The sequence below is a fragment of the Nerophis ophidion genome, linkage group LG04 (assembly GCF_033978795.1).
Source record: "Nerophis ophidion isolate RoL-2023_Sa linkage group LG04, RoL_Noph_v1.0, whole genome shotgun sequence".
Lineage (NCBI taxonomy): Eukaryota > Metazoa > Chordata > Actinopteri > Syngnathiformes > Syngnathidae > Nerophis > Nerophis ophidion.
Window position 1 is genome coordinate 86,518,806 of NC_084614.1, and position 26,399 is coordinate 86,545,204.

At 40.5% G+C, this 26,399-nt stretch overlaps 1 protein-coding gene and 1 long non-coding RNA gene across 10 annotated transcripts in view; both read left to right on the forward strand.

The window, feature by feature from the left end:
* The window catches only part of LOC133552118 (class I histocompatibility antigen, F10 alpha chain-like), a 184,903-nt gene that overhangs the window by 155,778 nt on the left and 2,726 nt on the right, over positions 1 to 26,399 (forward strand). For 3 of the 9 annotated variants that reach the window (XM_061899471.1, XM_061899469.1, XM_061899477.1), the window contains exon 3: positions 25,079 to 25,357. The exons of 3 other annotated variants lie outside the window; for them this stretch is intronic. In XM_061899471.1, the coding sequence (XP_061755455.1) occupies positions 25,079 to 25,357 (279 nt within the window). Of the gene's footprint in view, positions 1 to 23,745; positions 23,924 to 24,191; positions 24,328 to 24,605; positions 24,873 to 25,078; positions 25,358 to 26,399 lie in introns of those variants that run through there. 3 more of the 9 variants (XM_061899468.1, XM_061899475.1, XM_061899470.1) reach the window with 3 other exon arrangements.
* Positions 10,649 to 12,770, forward strand: LOC133552139 (uncharacterized). The gene is made up of 4 exons (XR_009806630.1): positions 10,649 to 10,788; positions 10,881 to 10,974; positions 11,148 to 12,506; positions 12,646 to 12,770. It is a non-coding gene; the product is annotated as an uncharacterized LOC133552139 (long non-coding RNA).

Sequence of the window (26,399 nt, forward strand, 5' to 3'; positions counted from 1 at the left end):
ATGAATAATGATAATGATACTGAATAATGACACATTTTTAATATTTTTTTTGACCAAAACCCTTTGGGGTCCCGGGATCATAACTAAGTGGAGGCCTAACTGTATATTTTTTTATACATTTATTGTATTGGTTTTTAAAATATGAAAATGGCCCCCGCTTGCTTTGATTTTTCAGTGTGCGGCCCTCAGTGGAAAAAGTTTGGACACCCCTGCCATATGGTCTCAACATAAAAGGTCCATTTCCCTACGAAGACCATGCATCCTGCCCATCAACCAATGGCCTCACCACCGAAGGTTGATCACTCTGGAGGCTGTACACCCCGCCTATCCCCACACGACTTCAACACCGCTGGCCCATCACCAAATGTCCACAACACCTCTGGTCCTTCACCCGGCGTACACAATAGCTTGCCACCTAGCCGGGTGAATCCACCTGAGAATAAAAACGCAGCTTTCCTGGCACCAGACAGGAGAGATGCACTCAACCCATCTGTTGAGGACACTATCTGTTATCAACCACAGGCAGAAAAATCATGGGCGCCATGTGATGGATGTAGGGAGGAGTTGGAAAAAATCCGGCGAGAAAAGCAACGAATCAAAAAAGTCCTCTTGAAAATAGGTAAGTACCCAATGCTAATTCATTCATGATGTAATTGTTTTGTTTACTTAAACTTGTGATTGGGCCTTGAACACATTATTTTCTCATTCTGGTATTGTTTGTGCTATTTTTTCCCTTTCAGATCCGGGCCAAGTCAGAGTACTTCAAACTCCCTGCGACCTCGTTGGAGACAAATACACCGACGGCCCTCATTAATCGGACCAGCAAGAGCTCTTTCCTGAGAGCGGCGTATTCATATCATCGATCCGCCTTGCTGCCATGAGACATGCTTCAAAGCCCAAATGTATGCGTTTATTCCACGCACTTTTTGACCTCTTTTTTACAGTAGAGGAGTGTCCCTTTTGGTCGCCCTGAAAACAAACCTGCAGGAACACGAAAGCGCATCCTTGACCGGAAAAAAGTTGAAAGAATCCTAAGTAAGTTTTCCCAAACTGAGGGTGTTTTCAGGCCAAAATTGGGTAACAATAATTAAATAGAAGTTCAATATGAGAAATGTTAATCCCTTATCGATTACAGCACACTGGAAGTATAACTCAATGTTACATAATTACAATTTGTGATTGACTAAAAACTAGCGTTATGATGAGCAATATAGTGTTATGTCCATCAACTTGAAGTGTGGTTGTATGTATTAATGATTTTGCGTAAATTAAGGCTTTAAACGGCAATAAAAAGCATTAAATGCTTTGCCCAGAGGCATTTAAAAAATTTAATACGATTGTAGGACATGGCGGACAGTCAATATGTCAAACGGTAAATGAAAATTAACTTAAGAAGGTTACGGTCATCGAAATTGTTAGTCTTCCTGTGTGTTTCTTTTTTTAACTGCGGCTGTCAAACTGCATACAAGAGGTATTGTAAGGTGGGAACACGACAAAAGCACTGCTTCAATAAAGCAAAATGAAACTGCTCTGGGGGCCTAAACTTTTCCATTCTTTGGTCACTGTAGGCGTGTAGTCCTTAACTGTGACACCATGTCAGGATAATGGAAAAGCTGAGCTTTTTTAATACACTGAGCCGTTTATTTCAATCATCTGCACTTCAACACATATGAGCTAACTTGCCTAACATTAGCAACTGTTGTGACGCAAGTGATCTACGCTAGCGAGGCAATTTTCACAGCAGACCACAACTCTTTTATTTTCTGACATTCCCACAATAAATGAATACAAGTTCCTTCAGCTGCCGGACACTTGATACATACTTGCTATTTACTGTAAACATTTTAAACAGAGAAGGTGTAAAGTACAATAAATTCAAAATGTTTAATTGCCATAGCTTTTTTTCAAATGCATCTTATTGGCATTTTTACCAATATTGTTCTGTATTTTTCTAAAATGTTTAAATAGATCATCCATTTCCAAACACATGCATAATTTGCAATCCTGGTCTGATGTTCATTTATTATTCCATAAAACCTTTTAACTATTTAAAACAAATTGTATCCTGATTAAAAATGGTATCCTCCAGTTTGTGGCTATTATAAATCATATTTTCAGAGAATATATATATATACTTACAGCATGTTTCAAACAGACACAACTAAATAAATGGCTAATGGGTATATTATATTGATCATCTGATGCAGAATGGGATGTTTGTTTAGAGGATTTAAGTGCAGTTCTCCTTTAATATTTTTGATAGTCAGAACCTTTTAATTAGCGATTGTCTACGGCCATGCATACGGTCAAAACACCAGATGCTACTCCACAAAAATAAATAAATAAAAATACATTCTCCAATTAAACAGCTTTGTAAGCCAATTCTAATACATTAGATAGTAACAGTTAATGTAAACTTTTCAACTAATTAACTAATGCTTGCAACTGTGTGTATACAGATAGATAATTGTAAGCTTTTGACTATATAAAAAAACAACAACTATATGCAGTCGGACATGGGCATTACATTTTTTCAAGTACCAAAAAATGGCATTAAAAAGCATTACATTTGAATTTGCATTATTATTGTTATTGCATTGCATTGCATAGATTTGATACCTGTAGAAACTGATGTGGGACAAAATTACGAATGGCTGATTATTATGTTCTTGCCTTGCAGCGTATGTCCTGAGATGCGGTACCCTTCCTGATTGGGACCATATTGAGGAGGCCAAGCTCAAGAAAGCTTTGGTAAACAAATGTCGGGCCAGAGACGGTTTTAAGTAGGCCCTTGTACCTGTCAAGTTCATTCTATGGTAGGATGTTTCCTTGGTAAACATGTTAAATATTTTGGTCTAGGTTTGCGTAGTATATATTGTAAAAAATTGCCTTATGATGTAGCTTTTAGTACCACGTTATTCTGTGATAATGCATATTGAGGTGTGCTGTGCCAAGCAAATTTGGCACTGATGCAACATCACTAACAAGCTAGTGGCTAATATCCCTTCACAGTGCAAAGTTTTTTCCAAATAAAAAAAATAATGCAATGACGCAGTACGTTACTGCTTACATAATCAGGTATATTAGTAGCTTTTGTAACCAATTTCAAAATATTTCAATGATCATTTATGTACCAAATGTTATATTGTTATCGCAGGAGGCTGTTCTATTGTTTACAACAGTGTTTCTTAATCATAGGGCTGGGGCCCACTGTTTGGCTGCGAGTACCCCTTGGAAGCCGCCAATAAATATCTGTTTCTTAGCTGTTGTCCGTCCATATGGGCAGCAATGGTACTCGGTTGTCTTACACTTTAGTGTAAGATGACTAATTCAGTGTTTATATTTCAGTTGGTCCCAGACCCTTGTGTAGTGGAAAAGTTGGTCGTGCCCCAAGGTAAAAATGTTAAGTATCCCTGGTTTTCACTGTGATTATTTTTTGTATGTAGACCAGTTCCAGACAGCACGGTTACAATTTTATAAATGTATTTCAGTTTTTACTTGGAATATTTCAAAAATGGAAATTTTGTCATTTACTCACTCTCTTACTGAGATGAAGTCAAGTGTTTTTTTAACTAAGGTACATGGTTTGCTCAACAAGGAGTTAAAAAGCTACACCTGACTTTTTCACAATAGCAAAGTGAGTACTCAAGGTCAAATTCATTTATTTTTGTAATTGTTTTATTTTTTGTATATTGTTTTCTATGTTTTAAGTATTGTGAATGTCAATATGTACATTATGTATGTACTAATTAACTACATTTACATGTTTGTATTTAATCTATTTTTATATTATATTTTGTATTTTTCCATCCATCCATCCATCATCTTCCGCTTATCCGAGGTCGGGTCGCGGGGGCAACAGCCTAAGCAGGGAAACCCAGACTTCCCTCTCCCCAGCCACTTCGTCTAGCTCTTCCCGGGGGATCCCGAGGCGTTCCCAGGCCAGCCGGGAGACATAGTCTTCCCAACGTGTCCTGGGTCTTCCCCGTGGCCTCCTACCGGTTGGACGTGCCCTAAACACCTCCCTAGGGAGGCGTTCGGGTGGCATCCTGACCAGATGCCCGAACCACCTCATCTGGCTCCTCTCGATGTGGAGGAGCAGCGGCTTTACTTTGAGTTCCTCCCGGATGGCAGAGCTTCTCACCCTATCTCTAAGGGAGAGCCCCGCCACACGGCGGAGGAAACTCATTTCGGCCGCTTGTACCCGTGATCTTATCCTTTCGGTCATGACCCAAAGCTCATGACCATAGGTGAGGATGGGAACGTAGATCGACCGGTAAATTGAGAGCTTTGCCTTCCGGCTCAGCTCCTTCTTCACCACAACGGATCGGTACAACGTCCGCATTACTGAGGACGCCGCACCGATCCGCCTGTCGATCTCACGATCCACTCTTCCCTCACTCGTGAACAAGACTCCTAGGTACTTGAACTCCTCCACTTGGGGCAGGGTCTCCTCCCCAACCCGGAGATGGCACTCCACCCTTTTCCGGGCGAGAACCATGGACTCTGATTTGGAGGTGCTGATTCTCATTCCGGTCGCTTCACACTCGGCTGCGAACCGATCCAGCGAGAGCTGAAGATCCCGGTCAGATGAAGCCATCAGGACCACATCATCTGCAAAAAGCAGAGACCTAATCCTGCGGTTACCAAACCGGAACCCCTCAACGCCTTGACTGCGCCTAGAAATTCTGTCCATAAAAGTTATGAACAGAATCGGTGACAAAGGACAGCCTTGGCGGAGTCCAACCCTCACTGGAAATGTGTTCGACTTACTGCCGGCAATGCGAACCAAGCTCTGGCACTGATCGTACAGGGAACGGACCGCCACAATAAGACAGTCCGGTACCCCATACTCTCTGAGCACTCCCCACAGGACTTCCCGAGGGACACGGTCGAATGCCTTCTCCAAGTCCACAAAGCACATGTAGACTGGTTGGGCAAACTCCCATGCACCCTCAAGAACCCTGCCGAGAGTATAGAGCTGGTCCACAGTTCCACGACCAGGACGAAAACCACACTGTTCCTCCTGAATCCGAGGTTCGACTATCCGACGTAGCCTCCTCTCCAGTACACCTGAATAAACCTTACCGGGAAGGCTGAGGAGTGTGATCCCACGATAGTTGGAACACACCCTCCGGTCCCCCTTCTTAAAGAGAGGAACCACCACCCCGGTCTGCCAATCCAGAGGTACCGCCCCCGATGTCCACGCGATGCTGCAAAGTCTTGTCAACCAAGACAGCCCCACAGCATCCAGAGCCTTAAGGAACTCCGGGCGGATCTCGTCCACCCCTGGGGCCTTGCCACCGAGGAGCTTTTTAACTACCTCAGCGACCTCAGCCCCAGAAATAGGAGAGTCCACCACAGATTCCCCAGGCACTGCTTCCTCATAGGAAGACGTGTTGGTGGGATTGAGGAGGTCTTCGAAGTATTCCTTCCACCTATCCACAACATCCGCAGTCGAGGTCAGCAGAACACCATCCGCACCATACACGGTGTTGATAGTGCACTGCTTCCCCTTCCTGAGGCGGCGGACGGTGGTCCAGAATCGCTTCGAAGCCGTCCGGAAGTCGTTTTCCATGGCTTCCCCGAACTCTTCCCATGTCCGAGTTTTTGCCTCCGCGACTGCTGAAGCTGCACACCGCTTGGCCTGTCGGTACCTGTCCACTGCCTCCGGAGTCCTATGAGCCAAAAGGACCCGATAGGACTCCTTCTTCAGCTTGACGGCATCCCTCACCGCTGGTGTCCACCAAGGGGTTTTAGGATTGCCGCCCCGACAGGCACCAACTACCTTGCGGCCACAGCTCCGATCTGCCGCCTCGACAATAGAGGTGCGGAACATGGTCCACTCGGACTCAATGTCCAGCACCTCCCTCGTGACATGTTCAAAGTTCTTCCGGAGGTGGGAATTGAAACTTTGTCTGACAGGAGACTCTGCCAGACGTTCCCAGCAGACCCTCACAATGCGTTTGGGCCTCCCAGGTCTGTCCGGCATCCTCCCCCACCATCGCAGCCAACTCACCACCAGGTGGTGATCGGTAGAAAGCTCCGCCCCTCTCTTCACCCGAGTGTCCAAAACATGAGGCCGCAAATCCGATGACACAGCTACAAAGTCGATCATGGAACTGCGGCCTAGGGTATCCTGGTGTCAAGTGCACATATGGACACCCTTATGTTTGAACATGGTGTTTGTTATCGACAAACTGTGACGAGCACAAAAGTCCAATAACAAAACACCACTCGGGTTCAGATCCGGGCGGCCATTCTTCCCAATCACGCCTCTCCAGGTTTCACTGTCGTTGCCAACGTGAGCGTTGAAGTCTCCCAGTAGGACAAGGGAATCACCCGGGGGAGCACTTTCCAGTACTCCCTCGAGCGTTCCCAAAAAGGGTGGGTACTCTGAACTGCTGTTTGGTGCATAAGCACAAACAACAGTCAGGACCCGTCCCCCCACCCGAAGGCGGAGGGAGGCTACCCTTTCGTCCACCGGGTTGAACTCCAACGTACAGGCTTTGAGCCGGGGGGAAACAAGAATTGCCACCCCAGCCCGTCGCCTCTCACTGCCGGCAACGCCAGAGTGGAAGAGGGTCCAATCCCTCTCGAGAGAAGTGGTTCCAGAGCCCTTGCTGTGCGTCGAAGTGAGTCCAACTATATCCAGCCGGAATTTCTCGACTTCGCGCACTAGCTCAGGCTCCTTCCCCCCCCAGTGACGTGACGTTCCACGTCCCAAGAGCTAGCTTCTGTAGCCGAGGATCGGACCGCCAAGTGCCCTGCCTTCGGCTGTCGCCCAGCTCACAATGCACCCGACCTCTATGGCCCCTGCTATGGGTGGTGAGCCCATTGGAGGGGTGACCCACGTTGCCTCTTCGGGCTGTGCCCGGCCGGGCCCCATGGGAACAGGCCCGGCCACCAGGCGCTCGCCATCGTGCCCCACCTCCGGGCCTGGCTCCAGAGGGGGGCCCCGGTGACCCGCGTCCGGGCGAGGGAAATCTGGGTCCATGGTTTTTCATCTTCATAAAGGTCTTCGAGCTGCTCTTTGTCTGATCCCTCACCTAGAACCTGTTTGCCTTGGGAGACCCTACCAGGGGGCTTTATGCCCCCGGACAACATAGCTCCTAGGATCATTGGGACACGCAAACTCCTCTACCACGATAAGGTTGCAGCTCAGAGAGGAGATTTTGTATTTTTGTGTAGCCAAATAAAGTGATACACCTTTCAATATTTGAGTATTTGTTTAGTGTTATTTCTAATTAAGTCAGATGAATATTTTAATTGCACTCTCAATTTGTTCTCATGATTCTCAAATTTGAGATATGATAATGAATTTAAGAGAAATAATCAAGACATGAAAAAGACATACATAAGATCTCTTTTTTTGCACATACATCTCGTTTCTTTCTCTTTTTATTATCCTTCAAAATAAATGAGACATAATTGAGATCAATGGCATACATATATGAGCTCTCGTCAGTGTATCCCACTTCTCAAATATTGCTCAAAGGGTTGTCTCAACTCAACCTCCTTTGTCTCAGTGATGTCTTGTCTCTTTTTAGCTTATTTATTGCTCCTAAGGGTCCCTTAGGAGCAATAAAAGAGAAACAATTGATCACAGAATTAGACAGATATGAGAAGCTCAAAATGTTCTCAAGATACGAGATTAAGCAACAGATGAGCAAGCAAATTTTTGCTATGGGGAGTTATTTGACAGAGTTGATCACTCATGAGTTAGTTTAACTCTGCTGAGATGCAATTAAGCCCCGCCCTGCATTTCACTTCAGTTGGAGGGAAAAGAGACAATAGGAACCATTTCGCTTCTCTCGTGCAGTTTCACAAGGTAAGTGCAATTTAATCAAATGTACTGAAACAGCTGCAAATTAATGCTGTGAAATGTAGCATGTACAATAAAACATGTATGGAGAATATGTGTTTTAGCAACTAAGCTTTTTTTGTCACCAGTTCTGAACAACAAAATCGGTCATGCTATTAGCTTGCATTTCTAAGCTAGCAGACAGTAGTAGCAAGTCACTTCAACTTTAAAAATGACAGTAAGTCACTTCCTCAAAGCCATGATAAACAAAGTTTTTACTGTACAAAATATTATTTAAGGCTGGAACTAACAGTTGTGGGGGCTTTTGTTATTTTGTCCCTCACACTCTAAACTTCAAAAAACTGCAAAAACCTGTGGAGACATGTTTCTCTTGTCCAATTTTGTCTGCGGAGGGATAAGCTCAGTAGTTACTGGTTCATTTATTGCTACTCTTCAAGTTTTGGTGTTATTTATTATCAGGGTACTCACTGGGTCATGGACACATTGTATTAAATATTAAATGAGATTTAATTTAATTTAGTATTTAATTCATACCAGGGCCTTTACAAGCATCTGAATCTGTCTTGACCTAGGAATATATAAATGTAAGAACTGATTGTTGGGTTTTTTTTTTCTTGATTTGGTACAAATTAATATAGCTGCAGCCTCTCTGTTCTCAGGGGCACAGAAACACACGCACGTCAGTGAGCAGCAGAGCAGAGGTTACGGTGGATCCCGTGAAATGACAGTAACTGTAACATCAGTTTGACGACATCTAACTGTAAGTACTGTATGTGAAGAAAAACCTCGAGTACAAACATCTGTAAAACCTGCGCAAACATGTGAAATACTTTTTAATCCGTTTGCTCCTCCATCTCTCATTTATCCTCTGACACAGCATGCTGGCTCATCTTTAAGCTGTAGCAAACAATCTAGCAGTCGTTGTCCTTATACTTTCTGCTAACCATAACTCGCCACTGAAATGATTGTGTTAAAAGTTTCTGCTGGCAGAGCCAACCAGCCCTCACTGCCACATAAACAGCTGAGAAAGGAGGAAAGAGATAGGACAGGAAGAATAACTAATGTTTTTTTTTCTTTTTTGCTGTGTTTTTAATCTTATTATGAAATTATTTAATGTTGTGACAACAGGAATATGATTAAAATGACTTGTTTCCAGTGAGATATTGTTCAGATGATATTGTGACTTTTCTGTTGTAGAAATTACTGTTACTGCTCTAACATTTAGTTTTAATTACAATATTCAATTGTGATCCCTTTCAAAATTCTCTCCCTCTCTCTGTCTCGTGTATACATAAATATGTCCATCCATCCATCCATTTTCTACCGCTTATTCCCTTTCGGGGTCGTGGGGGGGCGCTGGCGCCTATCTCAGCTACAATCGGGCGGAAGGCGGGGTACACCCTGGACAAGTCGCCACCTCATCGCAGGGCCAACACAGATAGACAGACAACATTCACACTCACATTCACACATTAGGGCCAATTTAGTGTTGCCAATCAAACTATCCCCAGGTGCATGTCTTTGGAAGTGGGAGGACGCCGGAGTACCCGGAGGGAACCCACGCATTCACGGGGAGAACATGCAAACTCCACACAGGAAGATCCCGAACATGGATTTGAACCCAGGACTGCAGGAACTTCGTATTGTGAGGCAGACGCACTAACCCCTCTGCCACCGTGAAGCCCATATATATATACATAATATAGACATATATATATATATATATATATATATATATATTATAAAGCAATCATTTAGGAATGAAAAAGAAATTTATTGATAGAGGCCCCTGCAAAATATTAACAAATCTTATCCTTTACTGTGACACATTGACCTCTAAACTGTTCTTTCTTTAAATATTGACTTTCTTTAATATATGTTTTGCATGTCTCAGTGAAGATGCTGGTCCAGGTGAAGTACAACCAACAGCAGAAGTATGTGAAGCTGGATGACGTTGAGGGACAGTTTGACTTTATCCAATTCCATGAAAAAGGTGTTTCAATTTACTTAATCTTACCTTAAAAACTGTTTAAAAATAGACCCACTTTCTTTAAAAACCTCATGTTGTATACTCTGGTGTCTTTACATGCCTGAAGCAGATTCCTTTATAAATGGGGATAATTTACTCAACATGTGCGCCACCTAGAATGTAAAGCATTTTATACACAAGAACAGTTAACTGAGAAAAGCCAATACTTAACTTTTAAATTTGGACTTAAGAAGTATCAGGGTTACTTGAGGGAAAAAATCACCAGTGGATGACTCCATCTAACTAGAACAGTCATTTGCTGTGAGACAAATGAAACTGCACATAAAGCACATAAATCACAATTTTCTCATACTGTTTCCCAGTCATTGAGAGATTTTGCCTGCCACCCGATGCAAGCATTATGTACAAGGATGCAACAGGGACAGAAGTTGATGCGGAAATATTCAGCGACCTGGTTGGACAAGGCAATGTGGTGCTGACAATATTCTCAAGCCAGGGTGAGATATAACATCATGTATTATCAGGCACTCTGTACACTACTGAATAAAATGATCAAATGTTTTTTTCTTTTATTCCTTTAGAATTTTCAGACCTGTCCTTGTCCTCTGCATCTGAGATCTCTGACTCTAGCTTCAACTCAAGCGGAACTCTTACCATGGATGAGATCCCTCGCAAGAGACAGCGAAAAGAGAATAAGCATGATGCAACATCAGCTAAACAGGTTTGAACAAAGCTTGATTCTCTTGAGTTTTTTTACACATTAAAACAGTTTTTGCGTGTCAAGAATAGCTGTTTATCACCATATTTTGCATTTTCATGTTTTTGTTTTTCATCAGTTGATTGAAGCTGTGTTAAAAGCCAAGTCTGGCAGTGAAGCAGTACTTCAGGAGTACCAAACAACAGAAACCCTAACAGATATCACAAGACGACAAATGGTCAACATACTGGTGGCTCACATGATTGATAGTCATGGGTATGTATGTTTTTACATTCAATTTTTTTGTGCTTGATAACAACATGGCCATTACATGGATCTATATTAAAAAATTTGATATCTCCTATCAGAAACCTTCCCACTAAAGCAGTCAGAGAGGAATATGCTCTTGGCATAGTGACACTGTTCCCGTCTCTCAAGGATCCATACACCAAGAAAGGCTATGTAATTCTTATTTTTATTATTTATATGACTATTTTCATGTCATTCTTGCATCAACATTTATTTCAATAATTGCAATTTTTGGCCCTGATGCTATGTGCATAGCACTGATATGAATTCTCTGAGATTTCTCATGAACTAAGTATGACAATGAATTTAATCTTTTTTCATTTCAGGAACACTTCTATGATGCTGCTTGTAGTGACGACTATGACTGGTTAAATATGGATTAGCAATCACTTCAGGGTGTCGGGTCAGGACAGCAATTATTCATTCAGGTGAGTGCAGGAGAAATAATAGATTGTCCAAGTCCAGATTTGCAGGTTCAATTGTATATTGAATTGTTCGTTTGCATTTGTGTATGTGTGTGGTTTCCTAAACAAACAAATACAATTATTGTAAATTAACTAAAGCGACCACAATACAATTGAATATAGGCACAGGCATGCAACATGGCTGTTAAATATACATTACTTAGCTGTGTATACACAGTTTACATAAATCCACAGAATTTGAACATCCCAGCCCTAAGTAATGTAATAATTACTAGAATTTAAATAGCATCACAACAATAATTCTAAATTGTCAATTGGGGCTAACAAACATGTCCAATGCTACAAACAGGCCCCAATAAGGGTATGATATTTAGCTAGCAGTTAGCTTGCGAACCTGATGCCAAACAGCCATTAGACAACAATAAAACTGACCAAATGAGTTGCAATATAGTTTTAAGCACAAAACAGGTTATATTAAAGTGTATATAAAGTAACTCACTTTGTATTGACGCACACTGTCAATTAAACAAATGACATCGAAGTTCACCGTAACTTTCAGAGCTTGCTGATATAGTGATGTGTTCAATGCCCCCTCCAGTGTCGTAAAAGTGAACTACACTCAAGCAACTCAATGACACAAAAAGAAAACAAGCGTTTCAGAGACAGTCTTTTGTACACTGCTAGTAGCACAGGATACATTTCTTGGCGTCTGAAAACAGTCCAAAGGAAAATTCGGCGTGGATCTGAGGCGCCATCAAGTAGCTCTTTGAACCTTTCTTCAGGAGGCCCAAAGTTCCAAAGGATTGTCAATGTCGACAATCAGCTTGATGGGGATGCTTGTCAAGAGGCAGTATCTTTGCTCAACCATACCACAGACAATTCCGTGATTCTCCAGAAGATGAGAGAGACATTTCAGCACCGTCAGAAGCTTGTTAATGACCCAGGTACAAGTGCTGATATCCTCTCCATCTTCCCAAGATTCCTCGATACAAAAGGATTGGTAAGTTTGGAATGAGATGTTTGGAGCAGCCTGACATTTGAAAGTATTTCCTTCGGTGGTAGTTAAATATCTTCTTTCTTAAAGGTGGAGCAAGACTTCATTCTCCTATTTGATGATGAGACATCCTCCAGGCTGCTTCAGAAGTGGGATGTGTTCTTCAAACCAAACATCATAAAAGAGGCTAAGCGACTTACTTCAGCACCAGAGTTGCGGCGCTTGTTACAGTCAGCAGAATGTTCCATTGGAAGTGATGAGGCAACGTGAGTTGTATTTGTTTTTCTTGTTTTAAAGTATCTCCTGTATCTCTGAAAATGTATCTGATATTTGGAATAAATATGAACATTAGATGGAGGAAATGTGAAAATTCTTGAGTTAATTCTTGTGAATCTTTGTCCTCAGCTTACGACCATGAAATGGCCTCCCTGTTGTTGCTCATACATCTCCTTCCACCACCACCAGGAGGACCGAAGTCTCCAAAAATCAGTGCATGTGATGCCATTGAGAGACTTGTTGTCTTTCATAAGGTAATATTATGAAAGTGATAACTACTTGTCATGTGTCATGTTCTTAGCCACATGTGAAAATGAAGGCAGTTAAAAAGTGAATGAAACTTAAATTAAGTCTTAACACTCATTCCGATCTTTGCACTGAGATTGAGAGGATGTTTGAATAATGACTTTAATAATGTTTTTTTGTGGCAGCACAATATTCTGGTGTCTAATACTTAGTTTCCTTCTCTCAACCTAAGTCATGCTGCAGTATGGAGGAGCATCTCCGCAACCAGCAGGGTCGGCAGCCATACCTCCTCGCTGTTGGCCGTCAGAAGAGCAAGATCGACAGCTTCTACATCGCCATGGATAAGCATCTCATCCCATGCCAGGCAAACCGCTCCCTTGGGGCATTTGTTAAACTTTTCAAAGCACATTTTCATGAATATAAAGTTGGGCTTGTTGTTTCTTTCAACTTTGATGTGTTGTACTTCTGTAGCCTGTTTCATGATGTATGGCTTTTGATTATTTCTTTTTCAATCTACAATTCCAATAAATAACACGTATTTCCAGATTACTGATAACTTTTTCAAAATAAAATGTAATTCCTGAATAAGATAATTGTATCGAATCCAATGGATTGTCTGGTCCTAGAATCTCTTTGTAATGTTTGTTTGATTCCCCCAAAATACGACACAGTCTAATTTGAAAAACATATGTGCCTCGTCGGCTGTAGTAAAAAAATAAAAAAAAACCCATGCCTCCTCGGTCTAACCTCTCCCAGCCCTTTATCTGCCGTGTCAAAGATGGATCAGAGACCACCTTGGCCCCTAACCCCCACTTCTCCACTACCAAGAGAACAGTAATTAATCCGAGCTGAGTTTTTGAAAATATTCCAACATGACTTTTTACTTTCATTTTGCATCAAAGCTGAGTTGTGCTCTCTGGTTTATTTTGCAAATGAACCGACAGAACATGATCATGTACAAGACTCGCATACCCACAATGCACTGCAGCCCAACGCTCCTGGTCGGATGTTTGTATCGGGGTTCATGGAGAGATGCGGTAAAGAGTGGTAGCCAAGACACACGGTCACACTCGGCAATTATTTTGACCTGGGGAGCAGATTTAGAGGAAAAAATGTGTCTGGGGGGCCGGGATATCTGATTTTCAGGTACAAAAAACTTCACAATGACACGAAATAAACACAACAGTTAAACTTCACACTAAAAACAAGACATTTACTTGTACGTTCAAAAGACAGACTAGAACAAGACAAGACATGCAATGTCATCTACAAAATGTTATGTAAATGTTAGTCATTACACATGTGGCTATGGTTTTGATGTATTTGTTACAGACATGTTTACGTCAAGTAACATCACATGGTTCCATTTGCACCTTTCAACAAATCTGAAAAGGAATATTAAGAAGTAAGACTTATATTTAATCCTACCTCTTCTCCGAGCACACGGTGACTGTACATACGGGTCGAAAAATGTCTGTGGAGTTTTAAGGCAAATACCAGATGAGTCGCCCGCTGGCCTCTTCTAAAATTAGCTCAAATAGCAGCACTTACCAGTGAGCTGCCTCTATTTTTTAAATGTTATTTATTTACTGGCAAGCTCGTCTCGCTTTGCTCGACATTTTTAATTCTAAGAGAGACAAAACTCAAACAGAATTTGAAAATCCAAGAAAATATTTTAAAGACTTGGTCTTCACTTGTTTAAATAAATTCATTTATTTTTTTACTTTGCTTCTTATAACTTTCAGAAAGACAGTTTTAGAGAAAAAATACAACCTTAAAAATGATTTTAGGATTTTCAAAAACATATACCTTTTTACCTTTTAAATTCCTTCCTCTTCCTGACAATTTAAATCAATGTTCAAGTAAATTAATTTTTTTTATTGTAAAGAATAATAAATACATTTTAATCTAATTCTTTATTTTAGCTTCTGTTTTTTCGACAAGAATTATTTGCGAAATATTTCTTCAATTATGATTAAAATTCAAAAAAATTATTGTGGCAAATCTCGAAAAACCTTTAGAATCAAATTTAAATCTTATTTCAAAGTCTTTTGAATTTTCTTTTAAAATTCTTCTTCTGGAAAATCTAGAAGAAATGATGATTTGTCTTTGTTAGAAACATAGCTTGGTCCAACTCGTTATATATTCTAACAAAGTGCAGATTGGATTTTAACCTTCTAAAACATGTCATCAAAATTCTAAAATTAATCTTAATCATGAAAAAATACTAATGATGTTCCATAAATTCTTTTTTTTTATTTTTTCAAAGAGATTGGAGTTAGCTAGTTTTTCTCTCCTTTTTTTCGGTTGAATTTTGAATTTTAAAGAGTCGAAATTGAAGATAAACTATGTTTCAAAATTTAATTTTTATTTTTTTCCTGTTTTCTCCTCTTTTAAACCGTTCAATTAAGTGTTTTTTTCATCACTTATTCTCTACAAAAAACCTTCCGTAAAAGGACAAAAAATGTATGACAGAATGACAGACAGAAATACCCATTTTTTTATACATATAGATTTATTTATTAAACGTAGATTGAGCAAATTGGTTATTTCTGGCAATTTATTTAAGTGTGTATCAAACTGGTCGCCCTTCGCATTAATCAGTACCCAAGAAGTAGCTCTTGGTTTCAAAAAGGTTGGTGACCCCTGATATAAATGAATGTAACCATGGTAATAAAATGTTATATAGCAAAGTAAAAGTTGTGTTTCTTATCTAAGTAAATGTAACTCGTTACTACTCACCTACGTGGATAAGTGTGTTCACCTTTGACAGGTACGACAAAATAAAAATAAAAATAAAAATGATCACCATCGAGTTTAGGTGACTTGAAACAAGCATGCATTCAATGTTTGGCTTTACCGTGTCTACTTTTACTTTCACTTTCTTTGATATTCTGCCAGCAGAAGCGTCTGCCTCACACTTTTCCCCCACGTTCAGCACTTTGGCCACAGCGAGTCCATCTCATGAAGGCTTTCTGCTGACTTTTTTACTCAGGATGAAACTTCCTGATGCAACCCTGGCCGGGAATCGAACCCATGCGAGGCAGATGCGTGTCCCGTTACCAGAGGTGGGACCAAGTCATTTTTTTGCAAGTCACAAGTAAGTCTCAAGTCTTTGCCCTCAAGTCTCGAGTCAAGTCCCGAGTCAAGACAGGCAAGTCCAAAGTCAATACTGGAAAGTCTCAAGTCAAGTCCCAAGTCCTGCATTTTGGGTTTCGAGTCATTTCAAGTCTTTTTAACCACAGACTAATATATGTACACAGATTGTGTATGCTTTTAAAACGCTGTATGTATTTATTATTAAAAAAAACAGTGCTGACATTGCACTTCATAATAGCACTATTAACCAGTTATTCTAAACATTTAACTCATTCCTTTACAGTACAAACACATCTGAAAAAACAAGTGCAACTGTACTTATTTGCACAAAAGTGTTAACATTGTATTTCCATGGAATATTGCATTGTAACTAGTTCATCAGCAGTTTATGTCATGTTGTCACCTTATCTCATTGATCTCATCTCATACTGTATGTGTTTATGTCTGTGTACACATGAAAAACCACAAATACATGAACATAACAATGAACAGTGCTGTACTTGTTAGATGTCAGGGCCCTATGCAATATGTACACATATTCTTAATATAGTATACATTTTAACTGACCTTTATTTGACTATGTTTGTCTTTTTGTAGGTGGCTAAAATACGCGGTGCTGCTGACCGCCGTCTAATATTACGTTACTGTGTGTGTAATACATTCATTAACGTAACGTTATGTGTAGGTACCTCATGCAACCCTGCTTAAAAAAAATCACTTGACAATAAGTATGAATAAGGTAACATCTGCAGTGGACGCAACAGATTGCCGTGTTTGCAATGACGTTATAACCATAGACATCTTATAAGTAGACGCAGAATTGGCTGCTGTGACGCAAGCAATTTGGCCCCCATCTTGAAGTGGTGATGAGGAGCCGGCAAACAGCCTAAACTAACATTTGACAGGTAGAAAAAAAAGATGCTGGGCTGGTATTCAGCGTTTTCCTGCTCAATTGAGCGGACTGTTGAAAATAGGAATTGGAGGATTACTTTTCACAAGTAAGAATTTACATTAACATACTATTGGTTGTATTTTGTGAAAATAATATTACCTCAGAGTTAAGCAGGAGCAAAGAACTACAATATTTGTATGTGAAAATCACAAAGAAATCTTCTGGGGGAGGATGACCCCACTACAGGTATGTGGTTTACAAACTTTCAGGCCCAACTAAAACAAAATTCACCAGCCGCCACTGATTATGATGCATTCTCATTTTATTGTAACCACCGATAAGTCTTCAAGTAACAATATTCAAATACTAACTTTGTTGAGTAAGACAGAATTGTTTTATTCTGAATCCAGTGAAACAGATTGGTGATTTTAGCTGAAATAAAGACTTTCAGGTGTTTATATATGTTTAAGTATTTGGCAGACACTTGTACCCCCTGTGAACATTTTTTTTAATTCAAGTACCCCTTAATCAGAGCAAAGCATTTTTGGTTGAAAAAAGAGATAAAGAAGTAAAATACAGCACTATGTCATCAGTTTCTGATTTATTAAATTCTATAACAGTGCAAAATATTGCTCATTTGTAGTGGTCTTTCTAGAACTATTTCGAAAAAAAAAAAGATGTAAAAATAACTAAAAGCTTGTTGAAAAATAAACAAGTGATTCAATTTTAAATAAAGATTTCTACACATAAAAGTAATCAACTTAAAGTGCCCTCTTTGGGGATTGTAATAGAGATCCATCTGGATTCATCAACTTCATTCTAAACATTTCTTCACAAAAAAAAAACTTTAACATCAATATTTATGGAACATGTCCACAAAAAATCCAGCTGTCAACACTGAATATTGCATTGTTGCATTTCTTTTCACAGTTTATGAATTTACATTCATATTTTGTTGACGTATTATTCAGTAAATGTATTTATAAAGGATTTTGAATTGTTGCTATTTTTAGAATATTTAAAAAAATATCATGTACCCCTTGGCATACCTTCAAGTACCCCCATTTGAGAACCACTGGTCTATAGGTCCGTAAGATATATAGATATCTAATGTATTCATACATTGTTTATGTAAGATATACGCATGTATATATAACCTAATCATATTGTTTCTTTAACTTAAAAATAGCTGACTGTTTTTTTCCCCTTCTCTGGGATTATATTCCCAGTTTTGATCTCCGACGTCTGGTCACTTATAGCATATAAGAATATTCTATTACTGTTAAGCAAATTATGAACATGCCAAGACATGTGTCTTTTATCATAGTTACACGTATGACAAAAAAAGCGCGTGAGTATCAGTGGTATTCAGTGAGTTAATATGAATTAAATGTGCTGACAATTCATTGCTCCTGCCAAAGGAATTGCCCTGAGTGGAGCGGATCACCACTCCAAGATGGCGGCCGCGCGTCACGTCAGCGGCAATAGGCAGAAGCGCTCGATGCTGTGTCTACTTATAAGATGTCTATGGTTCTAACGTTAGCAGTGAGTTTACAGCCTCACTCATTTAACTACACAACGAATACAAGTTACGTTACTCAGCCAATAAACGTTAGCTTACATTCAAAACGTACCCTTCTTTGTGCAACTTCAAATGTCGAACGAAGTTGGAAGTTGTTGCGTCTCCGTCTGTAATCTTCCAACCGCATGTTTTGCATACGGCGATTCCTGTTTTGTTGACCAAGTCGTACTTTTAATACCCGAACGAAACACTTTATGGCATAATTTTATTCACTTATTCTTCTGTTGTTTGAAAGCTCTTCTTTGTTGGTTTTCCTGCAATTTGATTGGATGAATGCTGGGTGACGAAAACAATATGGATGTAATTTGATTGGCTGTTGTACTGACAGGTAGCGCACAGGCTGTCATCGCACACATGTTGACAAACACGCGTACACAATGGAAGATACGGAGCGCTCCTGAATAACTTTTTAATTGTAGGTTTTTGGGGAAAGTAGCAATGATCGTGGTGACTGCTTGTATTATCCGGAGCAGTTTACCAAAGGACAGCCCAGAGAGTTGGTGCGCAGTTGCCTCTATATGCCTACAGAGAGAGGCTATGCTACAGCAAAACGCCTACTAAGGGAACACTTTGGAAATCCTTCAAAAATAACAGCAGCCTACATGGACAAAATTATGGCATGGCCAAACATCAAGTCTGAGGATGTAAAAAATCTCCAAGCTTTCGCACTGTACTTGTGAGAATGCTCCAATGCCATGGATGAGCTGCAGTACTTGGACAAACTCAACATGCCAGCTAGCATGAAGATGCTCATACAAAAGCTGCCACACAAATTAAGGGAGCAGTGGAGAGGAAAAGCAGCCGACATTGTTGACCAACAAAGGCGACGTGCTTGTTTCACAGACATTGTGAAATTTATTGAACAGCAAGTCAGAATTGCTTCGGATCCTGTCTTTGGCGACATTCAAAACATCCTTCGAAATAAAGCAGTAACCAAACCCAAGCCTATACATCAACGCAAATCACAGTTCAGAAGGAACAGTTTCGCAACTCATGTGGCAGTTGTCGTTAAACCTACACCGGCTCCACACCTCAATAGGTTTGTGAACACCTCCTGTCTTTACTGTACAAGTGAACATGCATTGGAGGACTGTCCGATACTGGAAAATAAGGCACACAGGGAAAAGCTTGACTTTCTAAAAGAAAAAGGCCTGTGTTTTGGTTGCCTGTGCACAGGGCACCTGAGCAAGAGTTGCGACAGGCGCATCACGTGCTCTTACTGCAACAAGACGCATCCCAAAGTGCTACATATTGACAGGAGGCATCTGGAAAGTGGAGAAAATAGCCAACTTCCAAAGGTAAAAGCAGATATTTGCACTAAATCCTCAACTTGTGGCCATACAGGGGCTGGCAAATATGGAATTTTACCCATCCTGCCCGTTCAAGTGAAGTACTCAAACGGCAGCAAGATAGTCCAGACATATGCTTTCCTAGATCCAGGAAGCACAGGGACCCTCTGTTCTGAACAATTGGTGAACAGGCTGAACACAGAAGGCCGAAAAACAAAAATCCACTTGCGCACCTTGGGGCACAGTAAGGTGGTCCCGAGCAGTGGTCTGGAAATCTCTCAGCTTACTTGTAGTAAGTTTTTTTCAGCTTCCTGATGTCTTCACTCAAAGGCAGATGCCCGTGTACACTAACAATCTGATTGGTGAGGCAGAACTTGATAAGTGGCCTTACCTCCAAGGCATTAAAATTCCTCGGATAACTGCCAACGTGGACCTGTTAATTGGTTCCAACGCCTCAAAGTGAATGGAACCACGGGAGGTGATTAACAGCCACGGAGATGGACCTTATGCTGTCAGAACCCTATTGGGGTGGGTGATTAATGGGCCATTACAAGGCAGTGACACGCCCCACAGTTACTGTTAACAGTTTGGAGGAACCGCTTATGAACCAGTACATGCATAATTTCAATGAGCAGGGATCCAAAGATCAAAAGGATATGTCAAAAAAGGAAAAGAAGCCCAAGATAGAGAAGCCCAGCAGGAAGACACCAAAAAGAAAACGGAGCGCAGATGACAGTGACGATGAAAGAAAAGTCAGTCGAATGCGAACAATACGCCAGGCAGTCTCCAAGGCCGTGTCGAAACAGCGGGAAATCCTTCTGGGTGACGGAGGCCGTGAGGATGAAGAGCAGGATGACCCAGAGGAAGCTTACCTGGATCCTGATGAGTCTGGCAGTGATGAAGACTTCATGGTGGAAGATGACGAGGACAGCGACTATGCCAAGTCCAAAAAGAGAAGAGTTCCCCGAAAGAGGAGGAAGAAAACGACCCCGAGAGTCCTTTGGGAGAAGAAGAGGAGGAAACTGAGAAGAAAACAAAGCTCTCCTACCCCCAAGGTGACGAAGAAAGCTGATGGCCAGGAGTAGGAAAAGAAGACAGCTACAGTCTACATGTACTGTTGGTAATAGATCACCTGTATTGGATGTGCATAAGGAAATGGAGGCAGAGGCAATATATCGCTGACCTTTTTTGGAACAGGTGGTTTCACGAATATTTACCGTTGCTACAAGAGCGACAAAAGTGGACAAATGAAAAAAGTTTGTCTGCAAACAAAAAGGATTATCATCTAAAGACCTGTTACAAAGATATGCCTTCTAGGTGAAGGTATTGAGTAAATTAACTGCATTATTGCAAAAGGGAACATGAAAACCAAAGAGGTGTTTGTTTTTGGTATTATGGCTCTATTTTTGTTTTATCGATTCCAAATTAAATCGCTCTGTTCGTCACGCCAGCAGCAATTAGGGGCTGGTGTGTTAGAGCCAAATACACTTTCTGTCTGTCAAATTGATGACGTCACTCAAGGGGTTGGCTCCAAGGCCAAGTGCCTGGATATTTAGGGAGGAGTCAGGATCTTGCCCAGGTGTTGCTGAGTAGAGGCGCAACAGTTTTTGACTGTGCCAGGCTAGTGTTTGTTTGCTCCCGTGTATTTTCCGTTTTTGAACAAAGTGTGTTATATAATTGTGACTTTATGTTAGTAAATATTTTGGTTAAACATGGACACAATTCTGGGCCTCAATTATTAGCCGGTTGCACACGTCTGAACTAGCTTCATTTATATTCGGCAACCAGTAGCAGTAAAAGTATAGGACTTTACCGCTACAGGGGTTTTGGATATTAATTATGAAATGTTGTTCCTAGATTACATCCATGCTAATAAAAAAAAACTGCAATGATGTATATTACAGACAAAAAGTTACACACTTTATCCCATGCCTGTGCAACAGCAAACATCTGGGCCCCTGTAGAGGGGGTCCAGACTGAGGCCAAGGGAAACAAACCTCATAGCCATACCACACATAAACATGTGTGTAAGAGGGAAACGTCAAAGAACACAAAGGACATTAAAGACTTTAAAAGAGGAGAGCTGATGCAACCAGACGCAAAAGTAAAACAACAACAAAAAACAAACATATACACTCTGTGGTGTTCCACGCCAACGTCTGCTGTGGTGGGGGGAGTATGGCCGGAGACAGGAGCAGACCCAACAAAGCAACCAAGAGAGCCAAGTCCGCATGGATGAGCGAGGATAGATAGAAGGATAGTACTTTATTGATTCCTTCAGTAGAGTTCCCTCAGGAAAATTAAAAATTCCAGCAGCAGCGTACAGAACTGAGGTCAAATTTAAAAAGTAAATCATAAATAAGAAGGGCATGTGTTATTGTTTTTGCATTCCGTCATCCTCGTACAGGGGTGTCCAAAGTGTGGCCCGGAGGCCATTTGCGGCCCGCGGGTAATTTTGTAATGGCCAAAGCAAATTCAAAAAATACAATAAAAATAAAAAAAAGTGCTATTAAAGAGCAAACAGGTGAAATGTGAAAAGAAAATGTTGCAATGTTTACTCTAATAACACAAAGCTGCCATCTAGGCTGTTGTTTACTAAAAAAACAATAATAAATCAAAATCAATGTCATTATGGATTATTGACCTATTCAAGGCTCCAACGACGCCACATTAAATATTCCACTTTGAGATATTTTTTGGGGAAAATGGTGCATATTTTGTGTTTGCCATATAAAAAAGAAAAAACATAAACACCAATAATATATATATATATACTTGATGGATGGATCTGAAGTTCATCTGAAGATGATTGTGTTTAAAGCTAACAGTAAAAAAAAATATATTTTGTTATTTCTAATGAGTAGGACACTTTTGGATCTCCAATAATTTCAGTAGGATTTTTCTTTTGTGTCATTTCTAAAAAATAAAAAGAAATTAAAATCAATGTTTTTATGTGTTGAATTTTTTAAGGCTCCAATTATTATATAATCTCAAATATTCCTCTTTAAAATTCTATTGGGGGAAACTATTGCATATTTTGTGTTTTTTTCCATAACAAAAGACGGTTTTCTTTGACAAAAAGGGCATACAACTTAAATCTTTGAAAAGGTTATATTGACAGATAGACCTAATGTTGATCTACAGATTTAAACCTGGAATAATAATAATACAAAAATAATGACACATTTTAAATATTTTTTTGACCAAAATCCTTTGGGGTCCCTGGGATGAAGCCTGAGTGGAGGCCTAAATGTATATTTTTATACATATATTGAATATGTTATATAGCAAAGTAAAAGTTGTGTTTCTTATCTAAGTAAATGTAACTCGTTACTACTCACCTACGTGGATAAGTGTGTTCACCTTTGACAGGTACGACAAAATAAAAATAAAAATGATCACCATCGAGTTTAGGTGACTTGAAACAAGCATGCATTCAATGTTTGGCTTTACCGTGTCTACTTTTACTTTCACTTTCTTTGATATTCTGCCAGCAGAAGCGTCTGCCTCACACTTTTCCCCCACGTTCAGCACTTTGGCCACAGCGAGTCCATCTCATGAAGGCTTTCTGCTGACTTTTTTACTCAGGATGAAACTTCCTGATGCAACCCTGGCCGGGAATCGAACCCATGCGAGGCAGATGCGTGTCCCGTTACCCCAGCAGGGACGCCTCACGCTTGGGAGACATAACGGAGGTGAAAGTTAAGACGTGAAATAAAAAGAAGTGAGGATGTCCTGCGGTGTAGCGACTTTATGTCTATCAATCATTATTTGTATTGATGCTTTCTTGAGAGGACTACAATACGATCACTGATCGGATGTTCCAGCCCTGTCATTACTTTTAACTCTCAATCTCACCTTCATTCCTCTTTCTTTCTTTTCTTTCCAAGTTTGGCGGCCAACTTGACACACCTTTTTGTTGTCAAGTCACGTGATTTCCCAGAAAAGCCACACAAGCATTTACCTGACGTGGCCACAAGGGGCGCTCTCTAGTGAGTCCAGTAGAAGACTTCTTGTCAGTTGACTGCTGCCACTTTTCTGTGCAGAATAGCGTTTCGTTTTCTCTCCTAACTGTGACGTCACAGAATGCTGACTCCTCATTGGCTCAGCTGGAGTATTATAAAAAGAGCCGCGACAGTTCCTGGTTCATTTTTCCTGTTTGCGAGTCAAGCGAGTGTTCGTCACTTTTGTCTTTCTCTGCGGGATTAAAAGTGGCAAACATCTTTTTGTTTCGCGCTGACATCATGAACTTGTTTTTATTCTTTCTTCTGGTCGTGCAAATGCACAGGGTGACGCCTGGTAAGTCCTTTTTATAAGTTGATTAATATTTTATTCATAAATCCTCTTCGTGCCTTCACTTATTTGACTTCTGATCATTTCTGATACTTATTAATTAAATTATTGTTGTATTATTTAAGACCTTTAATCCTCAATCCTGGTTCTTTTTAAACATATTTTATTGTTTTCCCTTTTTCCTAGTAAAAATTTAAAATGTTCCAAGAAGGTTACAGAAGCAGATGAATCCGTTTAGGCTCTTTATTTGTTTTGACTTTAGTGTTTCTTGTTCAAAGACTTATTTTTTCCAAGGCTTGTAAGAACGAACACAAATCTTCAAACACGGAAGTGTCAGAAACTAATCAAGTGTAGTAACATCACCCCGCCACAAGATGTCAGTAAGAGTCGACATCAAATGGGCAGAACAGGTTGTGTTCAACTCTGTTGTACTTTTTATTCAGCCTCCATTGTAGAAAATATATGTTTATTTTCAAAATGTTCAAACTGTCAACAGATGTTAGTAATATTATTAATGTGTTGTATTTGTCATAGAACATGTGAGTCTTGACTGTGAAATCTAGCAGTGTTTGATGTTCACTTTAAGACCCGACTGAAGACGGAAGGAGCTAAAATATTCACAGTGCAAGATTGTTGAACATGAAACAAAATAATAAAAAGTCATCCTGTTGTTGTTTTCTTCTTACAGTGATTCACACGCTGCAGTATTTCTACACTGTGTCCTCTCAAGTTCCAAACTTCCCAGAGTATGTGAGTGTTGGTTATGTTGATGGAGTTCAGATTTCTCACTATGACAGCAACAGCAGGAAAGCAGAAGCCAAACAGGACTGGATGAACAAAATCACAGCAGAGGATCCAAAATACTGGCAGAGAGAAACAGAGATCGGTGTTGGTAATGAGTTGATTGGCAAACACAACCTTGAAGTTCTTAAGAAGCGTTTCAACCAAACTGGAGGTTTGTTTATGTTGAACTTTCTACTACTTAAATGTATTTGATGTACTCTTTTTATACTGTAGTAAACACACATTACTGCACTGATACTTGTCTCTGTCCATCCCATAATAACCTACACTAATACTGTGTGTGTGTGTGTGTGTGTGTGTGTGTGTGTGTGTGTGTGTGTGTGTGTGTGTGTGTGTGTGTGTGTGTGTGTGTCTCAGGTGTTCACATTCTCCAGTGGATGTTTGGATGTGAATGGAATGATGAGACTGATGAAGTTAAAGGTTGGCGTCAGGAAGGTTATGATGGAGAAGATTTCATAACGTTGGACATGAAGACATGGACATTTACTGCAGCAAAACAACAAGCTTTCCCCGACAAACTCAAGTTGGACCAGGACAAACATCTACTAGAATACTATAAGTTTTACTACACTGAGGAATGTCCTTCTTACTTGAAGAAGCATGTGAACAATGGGAAGGAGGTCCTAATGAGAACAGGTAGAAACACAACATGTACTTTCACCTTTTAACTTGTTAGCACTCCCCCTATAGGAACATTACTGACATTACACCCTGTCTCTTTATACTCTTCTCTCTTTCTCTCACCTTCTCTCCATCTTTACCTTCATTCTAACCTTCTCTCCATCTTTACCTTTGTTCTCACCTTCTCTCCATCTTTACCTCCATCATCACCTTCTCTCCATCTTTACCTCCACTCTAACCTTCTCACCATCTTTATCTCATTCTCTTCTTCTTTCCATCTTTACCTCCATCATCACCTTTTCTCCATCTTTACCTCCATCCGCACGTTCTCTCCATCTTGAACTGCGTTCTAACCTCTCCATCTTTACCTCCATTCTCTCCATCTTTATATCCTTCTCTTGATCTTTACCTCCATTCTCTCCTTCTCGCCATCTTTACCTTATTCTCTCCATCCCTCCATCTTTCCCTCCATCCTCACCTATCCAACTTTACCTCCATTCTCACCTTCTCTTCATCTTTACCTCCGTTCTCCCTTTCTCTCCATCTTTACCTCCATTCTCCTTTTCTCTCCACCTTTACCTCCATTCTTCCCTTCTCTCCATCTTTACCTCCATCCAGACGTTCTCTCCATCTTTACCTCCATCCACACCTTTTCTCCATCTTTTCCTCCATCTACACCTTCTCTCCATCTTTATCTCCACTCTAACCTTCTCTCCATCTTTATCTCATTCTCTTCTTCTTTCCATCTTTACTTCCATCCTCACCTTTTCTCCATCTTTACCTCCATCCACATGTTCTCTCCATCTTTACCTCCACTCTAACCTTCTCTCCATCTTTACCTCTGTTCTCACCTTTTCTCCATCTATACCTCCATTCTCCCCTTCTCTCTATTTGTACCGCCATTCCCTCCATATTTACCTCCATCCACACGTTCTCTCCATCTTTACATCATTCTCTCCTTCTCTCCATCTTTATATCATTCTCTCCTTCTCTCCATCTTTATATCATTCTCTCCTTCTCTCCATGTTTACCTTATTCTCTCCTTCCCTCCATCCTC